Raw genomic sequence first — 20,965 nt, forward strand, 5'->3', positions numbered from 1 at the left:
ACGCATACCATGAACAATTAGAATGTTTCATACATTTTAAAAACTTGCTCTAGTTTTTGGGGAGAAATGTTTCATTGTCAGTTCACTCTGAGCTTCATTCAACAGAGATTTGGTGAATTTTGAGGTCTCATCTGAGGAAACATTACAAGTGCAAGAGCTTTGGTTACCTTGATGGTGTCTTAGTGTGGTGATTAATGTCTTCACCTCCTTCTGGCTACCAAGCTTGCTCTGGGGGTTTCAGGCCAGATTTTGTAAAGCGTCTTGAGACGATTTGTATTGTTATTGACGCTATATAAATAAAATTGAACTGAACTGAATGTGTTCAGAGGCCTGTCATCTGTTGGAAGGCTGACAGCAGCAGATATAGTACTTCTCTTCACTGTGGGTGTATATGGGTGACTAGTCATAAGACTGCAAGTACATCATCTTTTACTGCTTCTGTGTTTGTTTCTGGCAGTGGCTCTCTGTGTGTGATGTGTAGTTAGTAAAGCTTCCGACAGTGAGTGGCAGAGTTGCTGCTGCAGACCAGTGTGGGCATGTTGTGCGCAGTTTGTGTCTGTGTATGTTTATATATTCACAACTCACTTTTATTTGACCGCATCCCAGTACTTATATGAGTTTTTACCTTAAATGGACAAAATAGAAAACCTAAAGTCAAGTTTCAGTACCAAGTCGTCCATGTATGAGAATACACCAAACATGACCAGTCTGATCTCGCTGGACTTAGAGCCACAGAGAAAGTGTAATTAAAAAGATGTTAAATGATGTCAGCATGAACCCAACCAGAGGAATGTAAATAATATAAATGTACAGAATAGAGAAGGAGTAGATGAAGAGATGAAGTAACAGCTGGTGAGGAGTCGGAGCGAGCTGGTTGTTTTCCGATTTAATGTCTTTTTCTACCAGCTCTGCAACCTCTTGGCTGGAGGAGTGACAACTCTAACAGACTGCAAGCAGCCAGAGTAAATGAGGGAGGAATACATTATGATCAGGCAAACATGGTCCAGTAAATGAAGCCAGATAAATGAAATGTCTGCAGAGCCTGTGGATCAACTGTTGCATGAAAGTGTAGAAGAGGTCAGAGTGTGACTTGCCTTCGTTACCTTTTATAGGCCGTAACGTCTTCAACTCCTTCCTCGTCTCTCCTCCCTGACTCCAGTTTAAGCGTCATTAATCCTTTAAGAACTGGACCAGGCTATTGACTTAATAAGGACTTGTAAAATAGTCCAGGATAAAAAAGAAAGCATTTCAGTGATTAAATATATCTCAAAATGTTTGATTTATTATTAACCTTTAGTCTGTGTCTCTTTATGTACCTAATTGCCATATATATTGTTATATTCAACAAAGATAAAAAGATGAATTGATTAGTTTCAGGCTGACAAGTTGGACATTGGTGGAGGCTTTCATGTAGTTCCTCAAATGAAGGATAACATGAGCATCACGACTCGGTGCTGCTAAACCTTCGCCTGCATACAAACATCTTAATTAAACGGATGAACAATCCACTAAGCTTTATTGGATTCAGTACAACTGAGCTGAACATCTCATGTGACGTCCAGACACTTCAACAGCGGAAAGCATTACACGTTAACTGAACGAAGGATAGTTGAAGTAATTAGTCTATTTGTTTTTATGACGATGAGTTTTTGTCCTGATCCTTAAATGAAACTTGGATTATATGAAGTATTAACAAAGGATCCCTCTGGATGTATGTAGCTTGGAAATGTCTGCTTCAGTTCTCTAATGGTATCTTTAGTTTTTAATAACTTTCCTCATCTGACGACTTACTGTCAACATTTTGGAGTTTCTGGTGTAGACTGTGGCCAAGACGGCATCATGCACTAGTTTCTAGTCAGACTAGCAAGTTGAGACGTGAGAATGGCGTTCGAGTTGAAAGACGATGTCCACCATCTGAGTCAAATTTAAAAACCACTAAAACCATAAGATTTTTGCCTGTCAAGTGTGATGTTAGCTTGCTTTCTGACGGGGTATGACAGGGTGTTTCACATCTTTTGCTCTTCACACACAGCTAAAACCTGCTCAGATGTGATTGAGCAATACTATTTAAAATAGAAACGGAAACCAAAAAGCTTCCTGTATGAAAATCAGGCCCCCTGCTGACAGATTCTGCATATTCATTGATATATGTTTATAGAGATTAGTGTTTGATATATTACTGATTGTTTTGTTTCCAAACATGACTTCCTTTAGTATTTTCACAAAATGCATAGCATAACAAGCATTATTATGGGAGACTGGTGTTCATCTATATTATTTGTTGGAAGAGACGCTGTGTAGTCTTATGATCTTTGTATGCCCTTTGGTGTGGATTAAAGTCATGGCTTGTGGATTTACTTGGCTGTTTTCTTTGGCAGATGTGGGAATTTGCCCTTGTTTGTTAGTACTGAATAAACAGAGGGAACATGGTCACAAGGTCTCATTCAAAGTAGTTCATTAAACCCAGGTAAACCTCTGCTCTGGTATAGACTCACATCTCTGATAGACTGAGCTGTTTCATTAGAGACAGTACAATCTAAAATGAACTACATACCTTGTCAATGATTAAACATCATAGCCTTAACAAAAACAGTTGAAGTTTAGTGTATGAAACCAATCATTTCCAGACAGGATGTCCACTCAAGTCACCTTATAAAGCTAGATCCTGAAACAAACTAAGTTGGTGTGTTTTTGTGTGTTTTTTCCAGGATAATTCAGCGAACCATCAGGGCTGCAGTGGAGCAGCACTTCTATGAGCTGAAAACCTCCATCGACCAAGACCTCAGCAACTATGACAGCCAGAGGTGAGAGCGCACACACTTTGTATTTGCACCTGCTGGTAAAAACATTCTTCCGTGGTCGAAAGTGGCATAGGATGACTTTAAAAAACATATCTGACATAGTGAACATTGTGTATGAATAACAAAGGCTCAGGTTACCAATAATCGCGTCAAGAGCAGCCATGTTAACGTGCAAAGTCTACATGTTTAGGGCAACAGCTGTTCAGTCACCTCTAAGACAAAACAAGATGTCAGGTAGTTTGTGCTGGTTACCGACACTCTTGCCATCAAGATTTTATACACTGAAATAGACGTTTTAGGCTAATCTGCACAGCAACCCTGGCTTACTCACATATTGCAAAATGCTTTATTTACAGTTTTTTTTGTGTGTGTGTCATATACAGTCCCAGTGAGTCTTCAGATCAGGGTTGCCATGACGAGGAGCAACACATTGATCCAGAGGACAGCTCATGCAACACAGAAGAGGAGACCCCACTCAACGCAAAGATCAAGCAACAGCAAAGTCAGAAGGACACACAGGTCAGTGTTTTAGGTAGCATCCTGTATGGACATCAAACACACACACACACACACACACACACACACACACACACACACACACACACACACACACACAGAAGAAACAGAGAAACAGCACAGAATCAGTCATTAAGTTTTCCATGCCGTTTATTTGTTAAATGAATGTAATAATTGTTTAAAAACAATACAAGCTCTCCCTCTGCACACAAACAGAAAGTGAAATCAGATGGTGACACAAGACACAAACGCACACAGTGAAGATATGCCAGGGAAAAAAACTAAAAAAACTCACAATACACAGATCCTGTGAGCAGTTGCTGTGTGGGCTGCCAGCATATTTCCCATAGCTAACCTCCTTCCTGTCTGAGTGTGTCGGTTCATTCCAAGGCTGATTGTTTGATATTATCAGCACAGTCCATCTTTGTTCTGCTGCAGTAGCTGGAATTCTAGCGAGGCAACGAGAGAGAGACAACAACAGACCTGTTTCACCAATACATTCACAGATCAATGAATTTACTGTAACACACGAGCAGTGTTTTGTTCTTCTTAACATATTAATTAATTAATTAATTAATTGTTTATTTAGATAGGGACAGTGCATATTGATGGACATCAGTACAAGTACACAATGTAAATATGCTAGAATTAGCACCATAGCTAGTTTTCATCTATTGTCCCCAGGCAGATACATAAAAAAACACATAAAAGACAAATAACAAGTATACAACACCCTCATAGTTTGAGACGCAAGGCAAAGCACTAGCACAAATTGAATGACATATGGTCAGTATCTACTTAAAAGGTTGTTTTGTTCGGTCTGAAAGAGGTGAAAAGCTTCCCTCTGAGGTTTAGCCAGAGCATTTTCCATTTTTTAAACCTACTTTGTGTGTGGTTCAAAGATAACATTTTTAAATCTTGTGCTTAACACAGTTGAGTGCTACCTTTCACTGTCTCCGGTCATATGGAAGGTACTTTGAGTAAGGTTTGCCACAGTGGAAATCAAATCCCCTGAGTGCAGCCGCCCCCCCTTGATCCACAGTGGCTCTTGTCCCAAGAACCATTTTAGCATGCAGATGGAGAGGTGAGGAGCAGACAACATGGCAGACAGACGGAGATGTGTACCAGGACTGAAAAGAAACCTGTTAGTGGTTTAGACAAGAACCTGAATCCAATTCCTTAAATAGATCATCCGAAAGCCGAGGAATAACATCAGCGCCTTTGCACCAAACTACACCATAGATGCACTATTTACCATCTTTACATACACTGCCTGGCCAAAAACAAAAAAGGTCACACACTCTTGTATTTTGTTGGACCGCCTTTAGCTTTGATTACAGCACACATCTGCTGTGGCCATTCCATTCAGTGTTGCATTCATTTTTCACCAAGATCTTGTATTGATGATGGGAGAGTCTGACCACTGCACAAAGCCTTCTCCAGCACATCCCAAAGATTCTCAATGGGGTTAAGGTCTGGACTCTGTGGTGGCCAGTCCATGTGTGAAAATGATGTTTCATGCTCCCTGAACCACTCTTTCACAATTTGTGCCCCATGAATCCTGGCTTTGTCATCTTGCATTCATTCAGTAATACACAGGATAAGATGTTACAATCCCTTGTGCCAAGATCCCAGGCAAAACACATTTAGAGGGCCCTGTTCAACTAAGAGGCCCTACCAAACCATATGGTCATGTGATATGACAATTAACCTATAATCTAAATAAACTAAGTAAAAGCTGCTGGCTTGTAAGCCCATTGAGCAGCAGAGGATACTTCAAACATTGTAGAACATAAACTAACTAAACGCTGCTGGCTTGTACGGCCCGCTCAGCAGCTAACCATAGCTACCAAGCAACACGAAGACAACATGAACCTGGCCTAAACAACAGCAGTATGCAGCATGTCATTGGGGTTTTCAAGTGGGCACCTCCCTTCACCGATGTTTTGTTAAGTTAGGCCCACGACACCTCGAGAAGGCTTAACAGTGAATTCCAGCGTCCTGGAGTCACCCCCCTCCACACCGCCACTGCACAACCCTGTTTCCCTCACCATTCGATGTCTATCAACAACTAATATAGCAACTAATAACCATGAGCCAAACAAACAAATCTAACATGATTCAATGGAATATGCCCATGACATCAGGGAAGAAAAAAATCCATTGATGGGATAACCTGGTCATTCAGTATATTCAGGGAGTCAGCTGACCTCATTCTTTGGACACATAATGTTGCTGAACCTAGACCTGAGCAACTGCAGCAACCCCAGATCATAGCACTGCCCCCACAGGCTTGTACAGTAGACACTAGGCATGATGGGTGCATCACTTCATCTGCCTCTCTTCTTATCCTGATGCCCCCATCACTCTGGAACAGGGTAAATCTGGACTCATCAGACCACATGACCTTCCTCCATTGCTCCAGAGTCCAATCTTTATGCTCCCTAACAAATTAAAGCCTTTTTTTCCAGTTAGCTCACAGATTAGTGGTTTTCTTAAGGCTACACAGCTGTTTAGTCCCAATCCCTTGATTTCCTTTCTCATTGGAAGGAAAATATATTAAACTGTTAATCATAAGATTTACTCATATATTTATGAATGAACTATTATTGTTTCCTGAGTAATTTATGGGTTAAGGTGCAAACTTTATGAGTGATACTCTGTGGGGAGCCACATTACTTTATCTCTTTATGCTGGATTTCCGTAAGACGTACAGTATATAAACTGTCTAATTTCAGAGGAAGTGAAATCTGACTGTGTGTGTAGAACAGGGATGCACCTGTTTGTGCTTGACTCCAAATTTAACACTGTTTCTATTCTTGTCCATTCATGACTCCAGCTCTGCTCTACAAGTTTTGTTTAAACCTGGTTCCTGTTCATGAAACACAAGAAAATCTGTTTTAATTTCTTGCTAATGCCTTCCCTCAGATTTCGGTGGACTCCGCCGCTGCCCTGGAGGAAAGCTTGAGAATGGACCTGGATGCAGAGGCTGTCGGAAATGATGAGAACAACTTTAACACTGCCAGGTGAGCTGTTTATTTCAGTCATTGTCTCAGCCAGAGCTCATTCTACGCTGCATCTGAAAGACATCTTATTCTCAATCTCTCACACAAACAACACCTTTCACTCATGCTACATTCTCATGTAGTTTTGCAGTGTCGCAGCTCCCGCTTATGGTTGTTAATTAAGAAGTGTTGTAAAATTGGTTCAGACAGCTTTAACTGTTTCATTAAATGTGTGCTAGCATTAATGAAAAATATCAAATGTTCTGCAGACAAAGCATTGATTTCACTCACAGTTGAAGGCGCAGCTTTGTGGGTTTTTTCCATGACAGATTACTTATGATGTGGAAAGGATTTGTAGTTGTGTGACTGTAGTGTGACTCTTCCTCAGACCTTCCACAGACATGGTCTCAGGAAGAGTCTAAATAGGGCGGAAATGGTATGACTGGCCAGCATGTGAGAAAAAAGTACACTCCTTCAGATTCACCCACACGGCCATAACCAACAATTGAGGTCTTGATATTGGAGAAAACTATACTGAAAATGTATGTCTTTTTAACCTGTTTTTGGTCAAGTAATGATTCTGATTCTTGTTTCCAGGCAGGACAATCAGCCCCTTGTGACGATGGAGCAGACTGTCACCATAACCTGTGTAAGTAGCAGTATGTAGGAATATATCAGTGTTTGTCTGAGAATGTATAAAAAACACAAACTATTACCTCCCTGTGTGTTTCAGTTTCCTTATTTTGCTCCCTTCTAATTAATTTCTTCATTTTCATCCTCCATCTGCACATTATTCCTATATTTATATCTTTATTTTAAATTGTTTCTGTCCATTTACCTCCTTCTTTCCATCATTAATCTCTCTCTCTTTGTTCTTCCAGGACTCAAGTTCATGCTGCTGTGATCAGAACGCCAACACCAGTGAGACCAACAGGAACCACCCGTCGCCATGCCAACTGAACTCTGGTCACAGTCCACACCTCCAGCTTTTTCCTGACAACCAATGGGAAGGTATGTGTTAGCTCGCTTTGGGTATACCAGCCTAACAATCCATCAAATATATAGTTTCAAAATGAGAAAAAAATCAAATCTGCACACAAGAACTGACTCATCCAGGGTTTAAGTCAAATAGCTCTAACATCTTTTTCTGCCAGACTGTCAGACTTTGTCTGCATGTTTAATTTAAGAAAAGTCTCCCAAAATAAATCTGAATATTCCTGTGTCTTACGCATTTTTAAATGTCGGAGTTCATCAAACTGCATAGCTTCGTTTTCCTTCATTTCCTCATGATCCTGTGAAATATCCAGTATGACTGAAGAAAGGGTCAGCTATAGTGTGAATGCTGGTTTTGAATGACTGACCTCACTGCTCCTCTTCTCCTCGATCTCTCTTCCTCTCTTCCCTCTACTGTTTTCCCCTCTTCTTCTTCTTCTTCTCTTCTTCCTCCTTCCATCCAAACAGCATCACCCCCCTCCCATCTTCACCTCCCTCCCATCGACTTCTCATGTATGCACCTACAAAAGGAAGGCCAAGGTGAGTGGTTTCATATGAACACGCCCCTCCACCAGTCTACCGATCCCTCCTTTCTCACTTTTTTTTTTGGATGATTGTTTGTTTTTGTGGACACAGAACTATATTAACAAGTCTGTGAATGTTCTCAGTCATCCAGGTCATGGTATATCCAACAAAGGTTCAAAAAGGCAACTGGACTTGTAGAGTTTGTTGAGAAGACGTTTCACCACTCCAGTTGCCTTTTTGAACCTTTGTTGGATGTATTAACAAGATTTTAAAATGTACTTGTGTGATAACAATTATGAATGAATCCCTGCATGTGAAACACTCCTCCATCTGATTAAGTAAGTTAGCTGGAGAACTGTTCATCTATCCTCCTCCCTCCAGCTTCAGGGTCTCCAGGCAGATTGATCAAGACACCTTTCTCCTTTGATTACACTTTCTACTTTGCCTTTCTCCTCTCATTATTTTCATGACCTCACTCGTCATCTTTTTCCCTGCGACTCAGCTTGTTAGCATAGTGCTGGCAGCCAAGGCACCATTAATCATGCTTTGAGGGAGTCAGCGGGGCAATGACAAAGACAATGAATTAGTTGTTGAATGTAACGTGTGCACCGACTATCTCACATGCAGTACGCTTAGTATTTCCTCTCCCTTTATTCCTGACCCCTGTTGACTTTCTCTGACTCCTCTCTCCTTTTCCTCCTCCCCTTTCCAGACCCCGTCCCAGCTTTCAAATCCTGGCATGACGACAACGAGAGTGGAGAGGCGCAGCTCTCCCCCCTGGCTGGTCGCATGGTTCCTCTCCCCCTGCTGCCCCTAGAGGAGGACGGCGAGGAGGAAGAGCGGGAGGGAGGTCATGACGACTCCCCTTCTTCTTCCCGCTCCCACCCTCACCTCCTGGCACGACGCTTTCTCGATTTCGGAGCACACAGTGCCCAACGATTCCTCCAGCAGGACCTGGATGCCACCTCGCCCACCAAAGCACAGAGGTAATGATGAAGCACATCCATATTTGAAGTTTATAATCACATCTCAAGTTTTCTGACCAACTGTTCACACTTGTGTGTCTTCAGGCCGAGGCGAGCATCTGTGGGCTCCAAAGAGGCGATGAGAGGAGGAGATTCAGTGACCCACCAGCTCACCAAGAAGCTTCAGCATCTGAAGAAGAAAATTAAACAGTTTGAAGAGCAATTTGAGAAGGAAAGAAACTATAAGGTAAAAAAAAAAAAAAAAGTGTATCTATCGGTATGCGTGATTTTTAATAATGAAATGATTATAACAAAATAACCTCTAAAACTTCAGAGTTTAAAGCTGTATTAATGACATGAAACATAAAAATGTTTTGTGATTTTGTGATTTCTAAATAGTACAGAGGACAGAAGCATCATATTTATTTACATATCATATATGATTATATTTATTATGATGATGATGTATGTTGAACTACCTACAGTGTGCAGGAGGTTTGGTGCTTTTTTTGATAATGGACATTAAAAGCATCTTTATTCTGAAATTGCTAATAAACGTTAACACCTTCTAAATGGCCTTGAAAAAAACCTCCAAAGGGACATTCAGTTTTGTTTATGGTGGATCGCCTACAACTGAACATAATCACAAATCCTGTTGATGTCATATTTTGCATTTTAAAGGCTCTGTGTGAGTCTCTCCAAGCAGTATCTGTATTGGCTGTGTTCCATAAATTGCTGCTGTGAATTCTGCATTGCATTGCATTGTGACCTTTTCTCTGACATACCAAGTGTTGCTCTTTGGTTTCACTCCTCCTTTTTCTCTGCAGCCCTCTCATGCAGACAAGGCAGCTAACCCCAAAGTCCTCAAATGGATGACTGATTTAACCAAGATCCGCAGGCAGATTAAAGGTAAACCTACTCGCTCTTTTTCCGGTGACATTTGTGTGTGCTGGGTTAGGGTGTCTACGTGTCATCCTGCTCCATGCTGGACAGGATGACCCTGCCCACTCCTAACCTTTGACCCCTGTAACCTCGCATGTATGCTGGTCTAACAAACATAAGCATGACATGCGCATGTTCGGGGTTGACGTGGCTCTCACATGCGTGGCTCCCACCCTCCAATGTGCTGGTGCGTCCTTGTGAACCCACATTCATTACCTGCAGGGTGAGTTCAGTAAGGTGAAACCGTTTATACATAAAAATATCCAGGATGGTGGATAATAAAATATGAAGAAAAACAAATCACATTTTGAACAGAATTTGTTGCAGAAGCTTTTCGTTCTTTGATAAACTTATATTGATTCCTTGAAAACAAGTCCACACTCAAATTAATATTTCTCTCTTTGCATTGTTTCACCATACTAAACAAGCCCCAGGACTCTCTCTCGTGCACCACCTCTCTACGGGGTGACGGCTCTCCTTTTTGGAGAATGCAGTGGCCAAAACATTTCACTCTTGTTTCAAATCAAAACTGAAAAACAATAACGCGAGCACCCGCTCTCCACTTTCCTCCTTCCTCCTCCTTATCGCCCAACGACTGATTGATTGATTGATTGACTGATCGGCCAACCAGGACGCCAGCACCACCTTTTACCCAGAAGCACGCTGAGGCACCAGGCTTTGCTCCATTCACACAGACGCCACCATGCTCCCTCCTCCTCCCCTTCCTCCTTCTCCTCTATATGCTCACCTCCCCATCACACACTCACCCCCTCGCTCCACCCCTACTCAAGCCTGAGCTCTAGACCGTTTCACCTCAGTAAGTACAAACCCCTCAGTAAGTAGACATTATAAACACTACTGACAGTCCCGATTAGGCGGCTTTGTGAGAGCATCTTGCTTCCTTGTTTTGGTGTATTTCTTCTTGGCATGGGTTATTTGAAGGAGACGTGTAGAAATGTGAACGAGAGGTCGACAGCTTGAGGGTTTTGATTTCAAAATAAAAATATTAGGTATTTACTTAAAATTACACATGTTTAGGGAAGGGCTAATTGCTGACAAGACGTAAAAACGTTTCAATGTGACATGAAACTTTATAAATACACAGCGCATATTAAAACTCTCACCTATACAAGAAAATAGTATGAATTTCTTTTACTGGTCTGTGAAGGTTCTCAGTCATCCAGGTCATGGTTTATCCAAAAAGGTTCAACAAAGGCAACTGGACTTTTAGATTTTTAGAGAAGACGTTTCACCACTCATCTGAGTAGCTAACTGAAGAAGCTACTCGGATGAGTGGTGAAACATTCTTGTATTGGGCTAATTTAGGATATTTTCAGGGTCACACCATATCTAGAACTACTACAGTATTCAGGGGGCAGCAGTACAATTTCACAGATAGTTTTTTCCGTTCTGTATTTGGGTTTTCACTCGGTGTGTTGTTGAGACATGTTCTTCTTTCTCTTTATTTGTGACCAACGCAGCTCTCTTAATGAATGCCTGCATGTCTGATTGTCCAGTGAGAGACGTTTCATGTGCTTCTTTTCTCTATCCCTTACATTTGATCTTCCCTCCGTCATCTCCTCATCACTGTATTCCTCCTTCCCCAGATGCCAAACACCGTGCAGAGAGTGAGCTCGGCCCTCAGACTCGTCCTCGTAGCAACACTTTGCCCAAGAGCTTTGGCTCTACGCTGGATCAAGGTGCTTTTGAAGCAACTGGGGAGGTCAAAGGTCCACATCCCACCCGGGAGGAAACACTGGAGCTGATCCAGCGCAGGGTCAAAGGGAAGAGGCAGGAGGACGGCTGGCCTGATGATATTAAGGTGAGACGTGGAAGAGGACACATGTTAAAGCGTCTTAACATCTATGATTAAACACATTAGGTGAAAAAAAATATATAAAGCTGTTGACAACAGTAATGCTCACAAAACAGAGGATGAGAGACTAATCAATGAATTAGACCTTAAACTTCTAATTATATGGAACATTTTAATGGATGAATTCATCTGTTCATTGTATGTATGCAAGTTCAAGAAGAGTCATCAAAAATATATATATTTTTTTTTAAAAAAAGAACATTTTATTGTACAGAAAACTATTAATGGATTTGCCAAATTCTACAAAAATGATCAACAGAAATAGAATTTAGTATTTTAACACAAATGTAACATCAATATATTACTGGTAAACTGCAGAAATTACTGAGACAAAAGAGAAAAACTGGTGTTTTACTAATTAAAAAAGTGCTATATCTGGCATTGAACATTTTGTCTTTAAACCAACTCATGTTATTTTTCAGCTTATTGATAAACACAAACAGTCACCAGATTATTTTAGTTTAATGTTATGCCACTATTACATGATTAACTGTTTTTTTTCTGCTGCTGTAGAAGATGACCAAGGAGCAGTTATCCTGTGAGAAGACGGTCCTTCAGAAGAATCTGCTGCACTATGAAGGACTGCATGGTCGACCCGTAAGTTAAATGACACTGCAGAGATTTAATTTGCTCCGTTAAGCTGCCTGAAGAGAAACATTCAAACATTTTCTAGTTCATTCTTTCTCCCTTCCAGGTGACCAGAGAGGAGCGTCTGGTGGTGAAGCCTCTCTACGATCGCTACAGATTGGTCAAACAGATGCTCACCAGAGTCAGCATCACTCCTATCACTGTAAGCCCCCCCACCCCAACCCCAATAAGCTGCTGTAAATTGTTTGGAAACTCACATACATCTATCTTTGGTTCACAGAAAAAAGAAGTATAGCTATAATGTGACCTTTTACTCTTTTACAGGTATCCCCAACCAGCAAGAGGCGGAGTCAAACCCTCCAGCCAATCATTGAAGGTGAAACTGCTCATTTCTGGGAGGAGATCAAAGAAGAGGAGGAGGAAGAGCGGAAAGGTGGAGGAGAAGAAGAGGAGAGGGAGGAGGAGGAAGAAGAGGAGGAAGATGCAGAGAGCAGCGGAGGAGAGATGCAGAGCTCCGAGGTCATTATGGCCGTCGACACCATGAGGAGCCAGAACCAACCTGACAGACAGAGCGACAAGATGGAAGAAGGGTCGGGGAGGCTGGCGCTGGACCTGCGGCTGTCCAGCTCCAACGCCTCGTCCATGTAAGAGCACAAACACTCAGGCAACAGGGCCTCATATCGCCAATGTATGGCTCAAATTGGCCTATTGTACGGTTAGTCTGACCACACCATTAGCAACAGGAACTAACCGTTTCATCCCCATGTCAACATTTTTTGGTTCTTTACAAATAGATGAAAGGGCTGTTTTTCCTCTATACATAGACATCTTATCAGAGTAAACAGGTAACTGGACTTATTTGAGGTTTCTTAAAAAGATTTCACCTCTCATACAATTTCAGAACTGAAGAAACCCCTTGGATGATAATAATAAATGATTTAACCTTAATATGAGGTTAGATGCTTGCTCAGGGCACCTCAGCCATGGACACGGCAAACCTGGGAAAAGAACCTCATCTCCCACTTTGCTGAGTGTGTCATGAAAATAAAAAGCAAAGTACAGGCATCTCACATGCAAGTAGCACTGTGCTAGCAGTTATCATTATTGCATTGTAACAGCGTCCTTATGTCCTCCAGGCCGGAGCTGCTGGAACAGCTGTGGAAGGCCAGAGCAGAGAAAAAGAAACTGAGGAAGACCATCCGAGAGTTTGAGGAAGATTTCTATCAGCATAATGGAAGGTAGGTGGGACAAACAAACTCTGTCCTTTTCACTAAGAATTGCCAATGTGAAGCAACAGCAGCTGGAGAGGTTTTTGCCTCATCTAATAATCTAAAACAAATGGAAGCAAGGCAGGGACACTGAACTCCACAGAGATTCACATTGGATCGACAAAAATTCTGAGGGCTGAAAAAAGATTTTTCACAAACAGAGCATTCACTGTAATGTCAACCTCAGACCAAGTTAGCCTTACCAACCAAATTAATCCACAGAGGACACATACACTCAGTGGGACATGAAAGTCAAAACAAATAGAATAGTTTTTCCACGGACTGACACAAGCTAATGGAAAAACTTTTTCTCTCATCTGTCTCCTCTGCTACAGAAATGTCCAGAAGGAGGACCGGGTTGCGATGCAGGAGGAGTACAGAGAGTACAAGAGGATCAAGGCTAAACTTCGTCTCCTGGAAGTTCTCATCAGCAAACAGGATTCCTCCAAATCCATCTAGACCTCCTCAGATACCCATCATCACTGCAGCAAAACTAGGCCCAGGATGTCTATCAGATGCCATCACACCTGGAAGGCTTAAAAAAAACAACAACAAAAAAACACTCCAAACTATATACAGATCACATGACCTTCTCTTGCTTGTCTGCAGTCATGTCATGGGGAAAGAAGTAGGCTTTAGATGCATTAAGATTGCCATGTTAATGCTGAGTTGTACTCACAGGCCTTCACCAGTGCACAAAGATCTTTTGTGGAATTTCCAGAAATAATTTCATAACAAAAATGATCAATTCTGGGGTCGTGAATTAAAACTAGATGTAATTAGTCAGCAGCAATTCAATTGTGACCAGACAGACATTTCATCCCAGTGCTTTTTAAATTCGTTTCCAGTTTAATTTGCCACACGTTTTTGTGGGCCAGTGGGGAAAAACAGGCTTAACATTAAACCAGTTTTAAGGATTTGATCATAAATTTACTTCAATTGTTTAATTTAAATGGAATTCACTAGCTGTATGCAACTACAGCTTTTCTGTTTCTCAAAATTTACTGTAGCCATATTGGGTTATTTGCCAAATTTCACCAAGTGTTTTAACTAAACTTGCATTTTTACAAATCTTTTCCCATGATGTGAATGCAGCACCACCACAACATAAAATGACTTCCTTCAGCTACAGCTGCTACCTGCTGCCTCAGTCAAGACTGCATATCATTTAAAACATGACGGTAGTTTAAAAACACAGAAAAAGGAATAATCACTGTGTTTGTCTTCATCTTCATTGTCGTCTCACCAACTCTGACTTAAGACTTTGCACTCGTGTCTCATGTCTCTTTCCTCGTTTTGTGACGGGGCAAAAAAATACTTTTTAGTTTGTTTTGTCGATCTTTCTGTGAATTCTTATTGGACAGCTCAAGGACTGGCATTATACACGCACTTCACCCAAGACTCTTCTCCTTCATTTGGGACGTCTCAAAGTTTTATTTTCAGACTCTTCCCTCTCCACCTTGTTGTGAACTCATTTTAATTTTAATAATTTAACATTCTCACATCCTGGATGCATCAATATCTGACTGATTTTAAGATGCTTTCACAGAGTTGAAGTTTGTGAGTGTACTCTTATTTTAAAGAAAAAGACATTAGGTTTGTGTTTGTGAGACATTTTCTGGAATGAAAAAGAATAACTGAAAAGGGGAAAAAATAATTGTATTAACTTTAGGTGATTTTCATTTTTTGTTTTCTTCTTTTTGTTTGAATTTTGAAACTATTTGTCAGGACAGTTTTCCTCCTTTGGAAAATAACTGAGTCAAGTCTTCTTTGAGCGTCTTAGGAAAAAAATGATGCATTTAAGTTGGAGGCTAAGAGTTAACTTAAAGGCAGCATTGGACAGAAGATGTTCTCGGGAAACAATTGTACTCACATTAGATTTTATTACATTGATGGTTGCTACAGAAATCATTTTGAAATTTCTGCACTAGCTGACATCTTTCTTCAGTTGTCTTCTGTTCAGTTTGCTGCAAGGCACGTTCTGATGGATTATGAGTGATAAATACTGAAGAAACAAGCCAGTATCTGGTCTGTGTTGCTTCTTTAGATTAGTCCAAAAGCATGAAGGCTGCAGGCAGTATTCTTGTAGATGCAAAACTGATGAGTCTTTGGCGGGTATGAGCAGAGGTTTGGTTGTGTCAATAAGGTGCCAACACTGCCAGCGCTGGTTTTTAAATGCAGTGTCAGTTCTGAAGGTCTTGTTAGCGTAACACGGTAACTGGAGGGAAGTTTTTCTACAGTGAAGCAGGACATGTCCATAGTGAGTCAGATCTGCATTTCCAGTGAAGTTTGATTTCCTGCTGGCAGGTCAAATGAAGACGCAAAAATCTGATTTTTGGTTTAATGCATGCCAGCAAGCTCGCCCTCTCCATTTTTCTTCTTTAAGGCCATGCTATCTTTTAACAGATAAGAGTCAAAATGTCACAGTGTGATTTAAAATATGGGAGAAGATTCCTACAGTCACTGATTCAGTTTAGTTGGGATACCAGCTGTTTGTCAGGTGACGTGTTTTTCTATTATCAGAATCTTCTCGGCTAATGTAGTCGCTAGTTATGTGTTTTGTTTGCTGTATGCAGATGAGACTGATTTAAAGTCGACTGCAGTTGTGAAGGTTTCAAATCGATGCTATGAATGAGACTAAGAGTTGAACTTGTTTGTGTTGGTGAAGAATACGAGATGGTGCGTGTTTTGCTGGGACAGTAAAGTTCAGAGGTTTGATGTAAAGAAAAAAGATGTTATTTGCACAGCATTCACAGAATGCAGCCCTTTTGTGTTTTTTCATTTGTATTTCTAGAAATGAAGCACTACTTCTTCTATACAAATATAAATATTTACTGTACATAAAAAGAAAAAAAAACACGAAGAAATGAATGTCAGAAATGTTTAAATTATTTAAAACATCACGTTTGGCCCCCTTTGGTTCATTACATTTGTGATGCCCTGAGAATGTGTTTTTGTTTTTTTAATTATAAATATTGCTAATACTATCATAACCATTATTTTGTGTGATAATAATAATAACCCTTTTGTATCTACTCACCGACCGTAAAACCAGCTGTAGACGTTAGTCTGGCACACCAACCTGCTCTGTTTTCTGAATTACTTTGTCGCTCTGTGTATAATAAGCTAACATAGCAGCAGTACTGTAGTCAGCTTGCATGGCAAACGAGAACATAATAGTATGAAAAATATGGTGTATTGTTTCCATTATTTGTGCCATGAATAAGCAGCAATAATAAAAGTTTGCATAGAGTTTTTAAAGGTTTCGGGTTGTGGGTAAATGATGGGTTGGATGTGTTGTGTGAACATTGAGGTCTCCAAGGTGTTTGTTTTTGTCACAGACTCTGTTTAGACGATGTGTTTTTACCACTGCATCATGTCGGCACTGCTGAAAACCAAAATATCAATAAGTCTGTGAGGGATTGAAAAGCCAGTGACAGATCATATCTGAAAACATTCCAGTTTTTTTCATCATTCAAAAAATGGAAATAATTATCAATCTCTGAAGGGCTTTCGTTTTATTTTTTGAGTCCAACAAGTTCTACAGTTTATTCGTTTGGTGCCTCGGTTTCTTCAAATAAGTGAACAAACTCAGTGTTTTTCTGTTTGTTTTTCATTGTGCCTGCAGCAGAGTGGTAAAATTCACATGTGGTTCACACACTGTAAACTGTAAATGTATTCTGTCTCTGTCGGTGTACAGTACGCTTCATCTCACACTTACCTACCCAGCGTGCATGGTCGTTTCACAGACCAGGAATTCACAGCAGAAGTCATCATCACACATATCTCTTGGGTCAGTACGCCTCCTGAAAGTGTTTTAGAATTGATCAGTTTTTTGGTCACAACAGTAACAGAAAATAAAAAGATATATTTTTACAATCTGTAGTGGGATTTGAGTAAAAGGAGGCTCTAAATCTGTTTGATTAAAGACATAACCGTCTTGCTGCTTTAAGAAAGTCCAGATTTGTGATTGCACGATTACACAATTAGCCAAATTTTTCTTTTAATCATAAACTGTGCAGTTAACAGTCTGGTGACAAAAAAAAAAAAGAAACTTCATGACATCGTTGAAACTGAATTTTGCTTCAAATTCCTTCGACCTGAGAGGATTTGAGGAGGGGTTGTTTGTGAGATGACCCTCCGGTCCATCAACATGTGACGCTGTGTTTTATCACATCAATATATCGTATGTATCTATAAATGTTTTCTTACTTTGTGAATGCTTTTTCTGTCGTTTCTTCATTAACAAAAAGGATGAGAAAATACAATCAGTAACAGACATTTACACATGAAAATAAAATTTAAAAGCTTGCTACACCACTTCGTCTGCTGTCTGAGTCAAAGTAACTGAAGAAAAACAAGCCATGCTCCGCCAACTCACCCTGTATAAAGAAGGGTAAATTAAACCTAATAAAAACAATGATGCAGTTAAATCTCAAGTTTGAATGAGTAATGACTGCTCTCGTGTTTATATAAGATAGCCATATTGCAGCTTCAGAGTTCACAACATGGAGAAAATGTTAGTTTTAACTTCAGAAATTAGTTTGAAGCAACATTTCTAATACTGTTAGATAAAACCCTGCTGTTCTCTTCTCTTTTCTTCTGTCTGTACCCGGCTGGCCTTAGGCAGATGGGTCCCCCCATATGAGCTGGGCTCTGCTCAAGGTTTCTTCCTGTTAAAAGGGAGTTTTTCCTTGCCACCGTCGCCTTCAGGCTTGCTCTGGGGGTTTCAGGCTGGGTTTTGTAAAGTGTCTTGAGACGATTTCTATTGTTATTGACGCTATATAAATAATTTAATTGAATTGAATTAAAAAGTAATCACAGCTGAATATATACCAAATGTGTATTTAGGCAGAAAATTGTTATTATATAGACAAAATACCATTTCCACTTGCTATTTTAAAGACTTTCTCAGTGGTGGAGATTTAAAAAGTGCATTTACTGATGTACAAATTTGAATGTTTCCATTTTTCTCTAAGATTTCTTCTCTTCTACATTTATTAGTTTTTTTTTTTTAAGATTAAGTGTTTGTAATAGTACAGATCTATAAACGACGGTCATTCTGTAGTATTTTTAAACATTTATTCTGCTGCTAATGGTACATGAGTGCAGTTTTTTGCCCTTTGGTTGCTCTATACCACATAGTTGTGAATAACCAGGTGTCCACAAATACAATTATTTGACTCAATTATTGTTAATGTTTTTCTCCTGCAGATGTGCTCAATTAAATGTAGTACAACACATCAGGGCCTTCTAGTGGACAACAGCAGTAAAAGATTATTATTAATACACTTCACTTTTTTAAAAAAAATCTTTGTTCTAAATTGTTAGAACAAAATATGAACATTTAACATTTAGCAGTAAACTGCATAGATCACACACCTGTGATTGCTCTTCTACTACAGGTAAAATGTCACCTATTAGGTTGACATATTGAGTTACATGATGTTTGTCTAAAAGCAAAAATGTGGTTATAGTTTAGAAATCTGTTGATTTTTATTTTTTCTTGGCTTGGAAACAGTCAAAATTGAAATGAAGCTGTCTAAGAATTAAGAATAAGATGTCATTAACCCTTTAAAAACCTTATGAGGTATAACTTTAAAAAATAAAATAAACTACACATCAGATGAGGTGCACAAAATATTAGAAACATGCATGATTTATAGCTAGCTATGGCCAACACACTTAGTGAACTATTGTACTTTTGTTATAATTATTTAACACTTAATAGTGTACTTTAACACATTTAACACTTAGACGCTGTTAATTTATTTGCAACCTCTACCTCTGTATATTGTGAATACTTGTGCAATATTGTTCCTTTACTTTAAATGCATCTTACTTATTTTTATATTTTTGTATTACCTTTATTCAACTAGCAACCGTCACTTTATGGGAGCAACAGCAACAAAATAATTTCCTTGAAGGATTAATAAAGTATTCTGATTCTGATTGTGATTTAAATATATTTATCCTAGATGGATTGGAAAATTACATACACCTTACTTATTCTCTGGTACATTCCCATTTTCATACAAAGACTATTGTTACACGGACTAATTATAACACAGTATGATCTCAGACCATAGACTGTATAAATATGGACAATGTCTCGCCACTTAGGTAGGGGATTTTCCTACCTAAAATGACAGAAACCATCCCTGAAAAAGGGGGTGGAGCTTATGACCTATACTGCCGCCAGTCACCAGGGGGAGCTCTATTAGCTTTGGCTTCACTTTAGAGGAGCTGCTACGCCGTCCATCTTTAATATTTTATGTCTCAGACCCCCGGAAGAGCACTGTTTATTAGGAGATCCATATACAGTACAAAACAGAAATTTAAGTAACCTAAAAGTTTTTATTAATCACTCTCGGCTGATCTAGTCAGTCAGTACAAGTTTAAATATAGGTAAACGATTTGCTAACCATAAAAAACAGGTTTTTAAACATTTTCAAAATGGCGCCTTTATCAGAAAGTGGCATTTGTGTCCTGACCGTTCTGACCATGTCGCGTTGCCATGGCAGTAGCCGGAGAAACCGGGAGGAACATGAGACTTTCATGCTGCATTCACGTAACGTTGGCGGTAAATGCAAATTCACGGTTGTCACAAATTACACACACATCTAAATTCATTAAGTGAGAGCAGATGTTCACGTACAGTGACAAAATAAAACTAGATGAAAACTAAAATGGCGAGTATTATTGCTGGAATTTATTTTGGAGAGAAAACAAAGAAAATAAAAAATAATAATTTAAGCTTTAAATGTGGCTGCTTTCCTAGTTGGATGCTCGAAACTGCAGCTTAAACGCATTATCGCTAGCCAAGATTAGCTTTTTTTAGAGTTCAATTTCTTTGTCCAACCCAGTGCAACTAAAATGGGGATTTTGTACCGAATAGACTTTACATAATTTTAACGTAATTTTGAAAGCGCACTGGGACAGTCATTATTATTAGTATTATTAAATACACCTGGGGTTTAACACCTGTGGTGAGTCAAGATGTGCGCCGGTGTAAAAATGAAACATTATAGAGAAATGAAAAATAGCATTTGAAGCCGAGACAAATTACATTTTACAAGGCCATCCAAAGATAATGCGAATTAAGAAATGTAATACTCACCTGTTGTTTAGCTCCAGGAACTCCAAATACGGCGCTACTGCTTCCTACACACCTTTATTTGTTTTTTGAGTCCTCTCCTATCTTAGTAAATTGAAAATAAAGTCTGTTTCTTTTATTTGGGTAAAAAAAAAAAAAAAAAAGGACCCCTGTTACAGTGTCACGGCATCTTTCAGCACTACCGGGAGCAGGGTCAGTTGCTAATTAGGTTAAATGCACCTGCCAATCACACCACAACGCCCACGCCCACCGAAGAACAGCAATATGGGTTGTGTAGTTTTTGGATTGTTTTCTGTGATAAAACATTTCTGGGAGCTTATAGAGCATCATTTCAATAAAAAAAGTAATTTCTGAATTAAAAAAGGAATA

At 39.7% G+C, this 20,965-nt stretch overlaps 1 protein-coding gene and 1 long non-coding RNA gene across 8 annotated transcripts in view; one reads left to right on the forward strand and one right to left on the reverse strand.

Moving 5' to 3' along the window:
- fam13b (family with sequence similarity 13 member B) overlaps positions 1–18,155 on the forward strand; it is a 65,057-nt gene extending 46,902 nt beyond the window's left edge. For 2 of the 7 annotated variants that reach the window (XM_084549668.1, XM_084549667.1), the window contains exons 9-24: positions 2,709–2,804; positions 3,185–3,320; positions 6,246–6,343; positions 6,920–6,971; positions 7,204–7,333; positions 7,784–7,855; positions 8,553–8,826; positions 8,911–9,052; positions 9,633–9,714; positions 10,379–10,564; positions 11,355–11,569; positions 12,137–12,220; positions 12,297–12,413; positions 12,536–12,855; positions 13,348–13,449; positions 13,815–18,155. In XM_084549668.1, coding sequence (XP_084405794.1) covers positions 2,709–2,804; positions 3,185–3,320; positions 6,246–6,343; positions 6,920–6,971; positions 7,204–7,333; positions 7,784–7,855; positions 8,553–8,826; positions 8,911–9,052; positions 9,633–9,714; positions 10,379–10,564; positions 11,355–11,569; positions 12,137–12,220; positions 12,297–12,413; positions 12,536–12,855; positions 13,348–13,449; positions 13,815–13,938 — 2,230 coding nt within the window. In that variant the 3' untranslated portion in view covers positions 13,939–18,155. The remainder of the gene's footprint in view (positions 1–2,708; positions 2,805–3,184; positions 3,321–6,245; positions 6,344–6,919; positions 6,972–7,203; positions 7,334–7,783; positions 7,856–8,552; positions 8,827–8,910; positions 9,053–9,632; positions 9,715–10,378; positions 10,565–11,354; positions 11,570–12,136; positions 12,221–12,296; positions 12,414–12,535; positions 12,856–13,347; positions 13,450–13,814) is intronic. The other 5 variants (XM_084549669.1, XM_084549671.1, XM_084549670.1 and 2 more) reach the window with 5 other exon arrangements.
- Positions 17,244–20,958, reverse strand: LOC311491683. The gene is made up of 3 exons (XR_014699188.1): positions 20,600–20,958; positions 17,692–17,716; positions 17,244–17,285 (listed from the first exon to the last, which is right to left on the reverse strand). It is a non-coding gene; the product is annotated as an uncharacterized lncRNA (long non-coding RNA).
- Positions 20,959–20,965: the final 7 nt, after the last annotated feature.

Source organism: Chelon labrosus, assembly GCF_963514085.1.
Source record: "Chelon labrosus genome assembly, chromosome: 8".
NCBI classification, from domain to species: domain Eukaryota; kingdom Metazoa; phylum Chordata; class Actinopteri; order Mugiliformes; family Mugilidae; genus Chelon; species Chelon labrosus.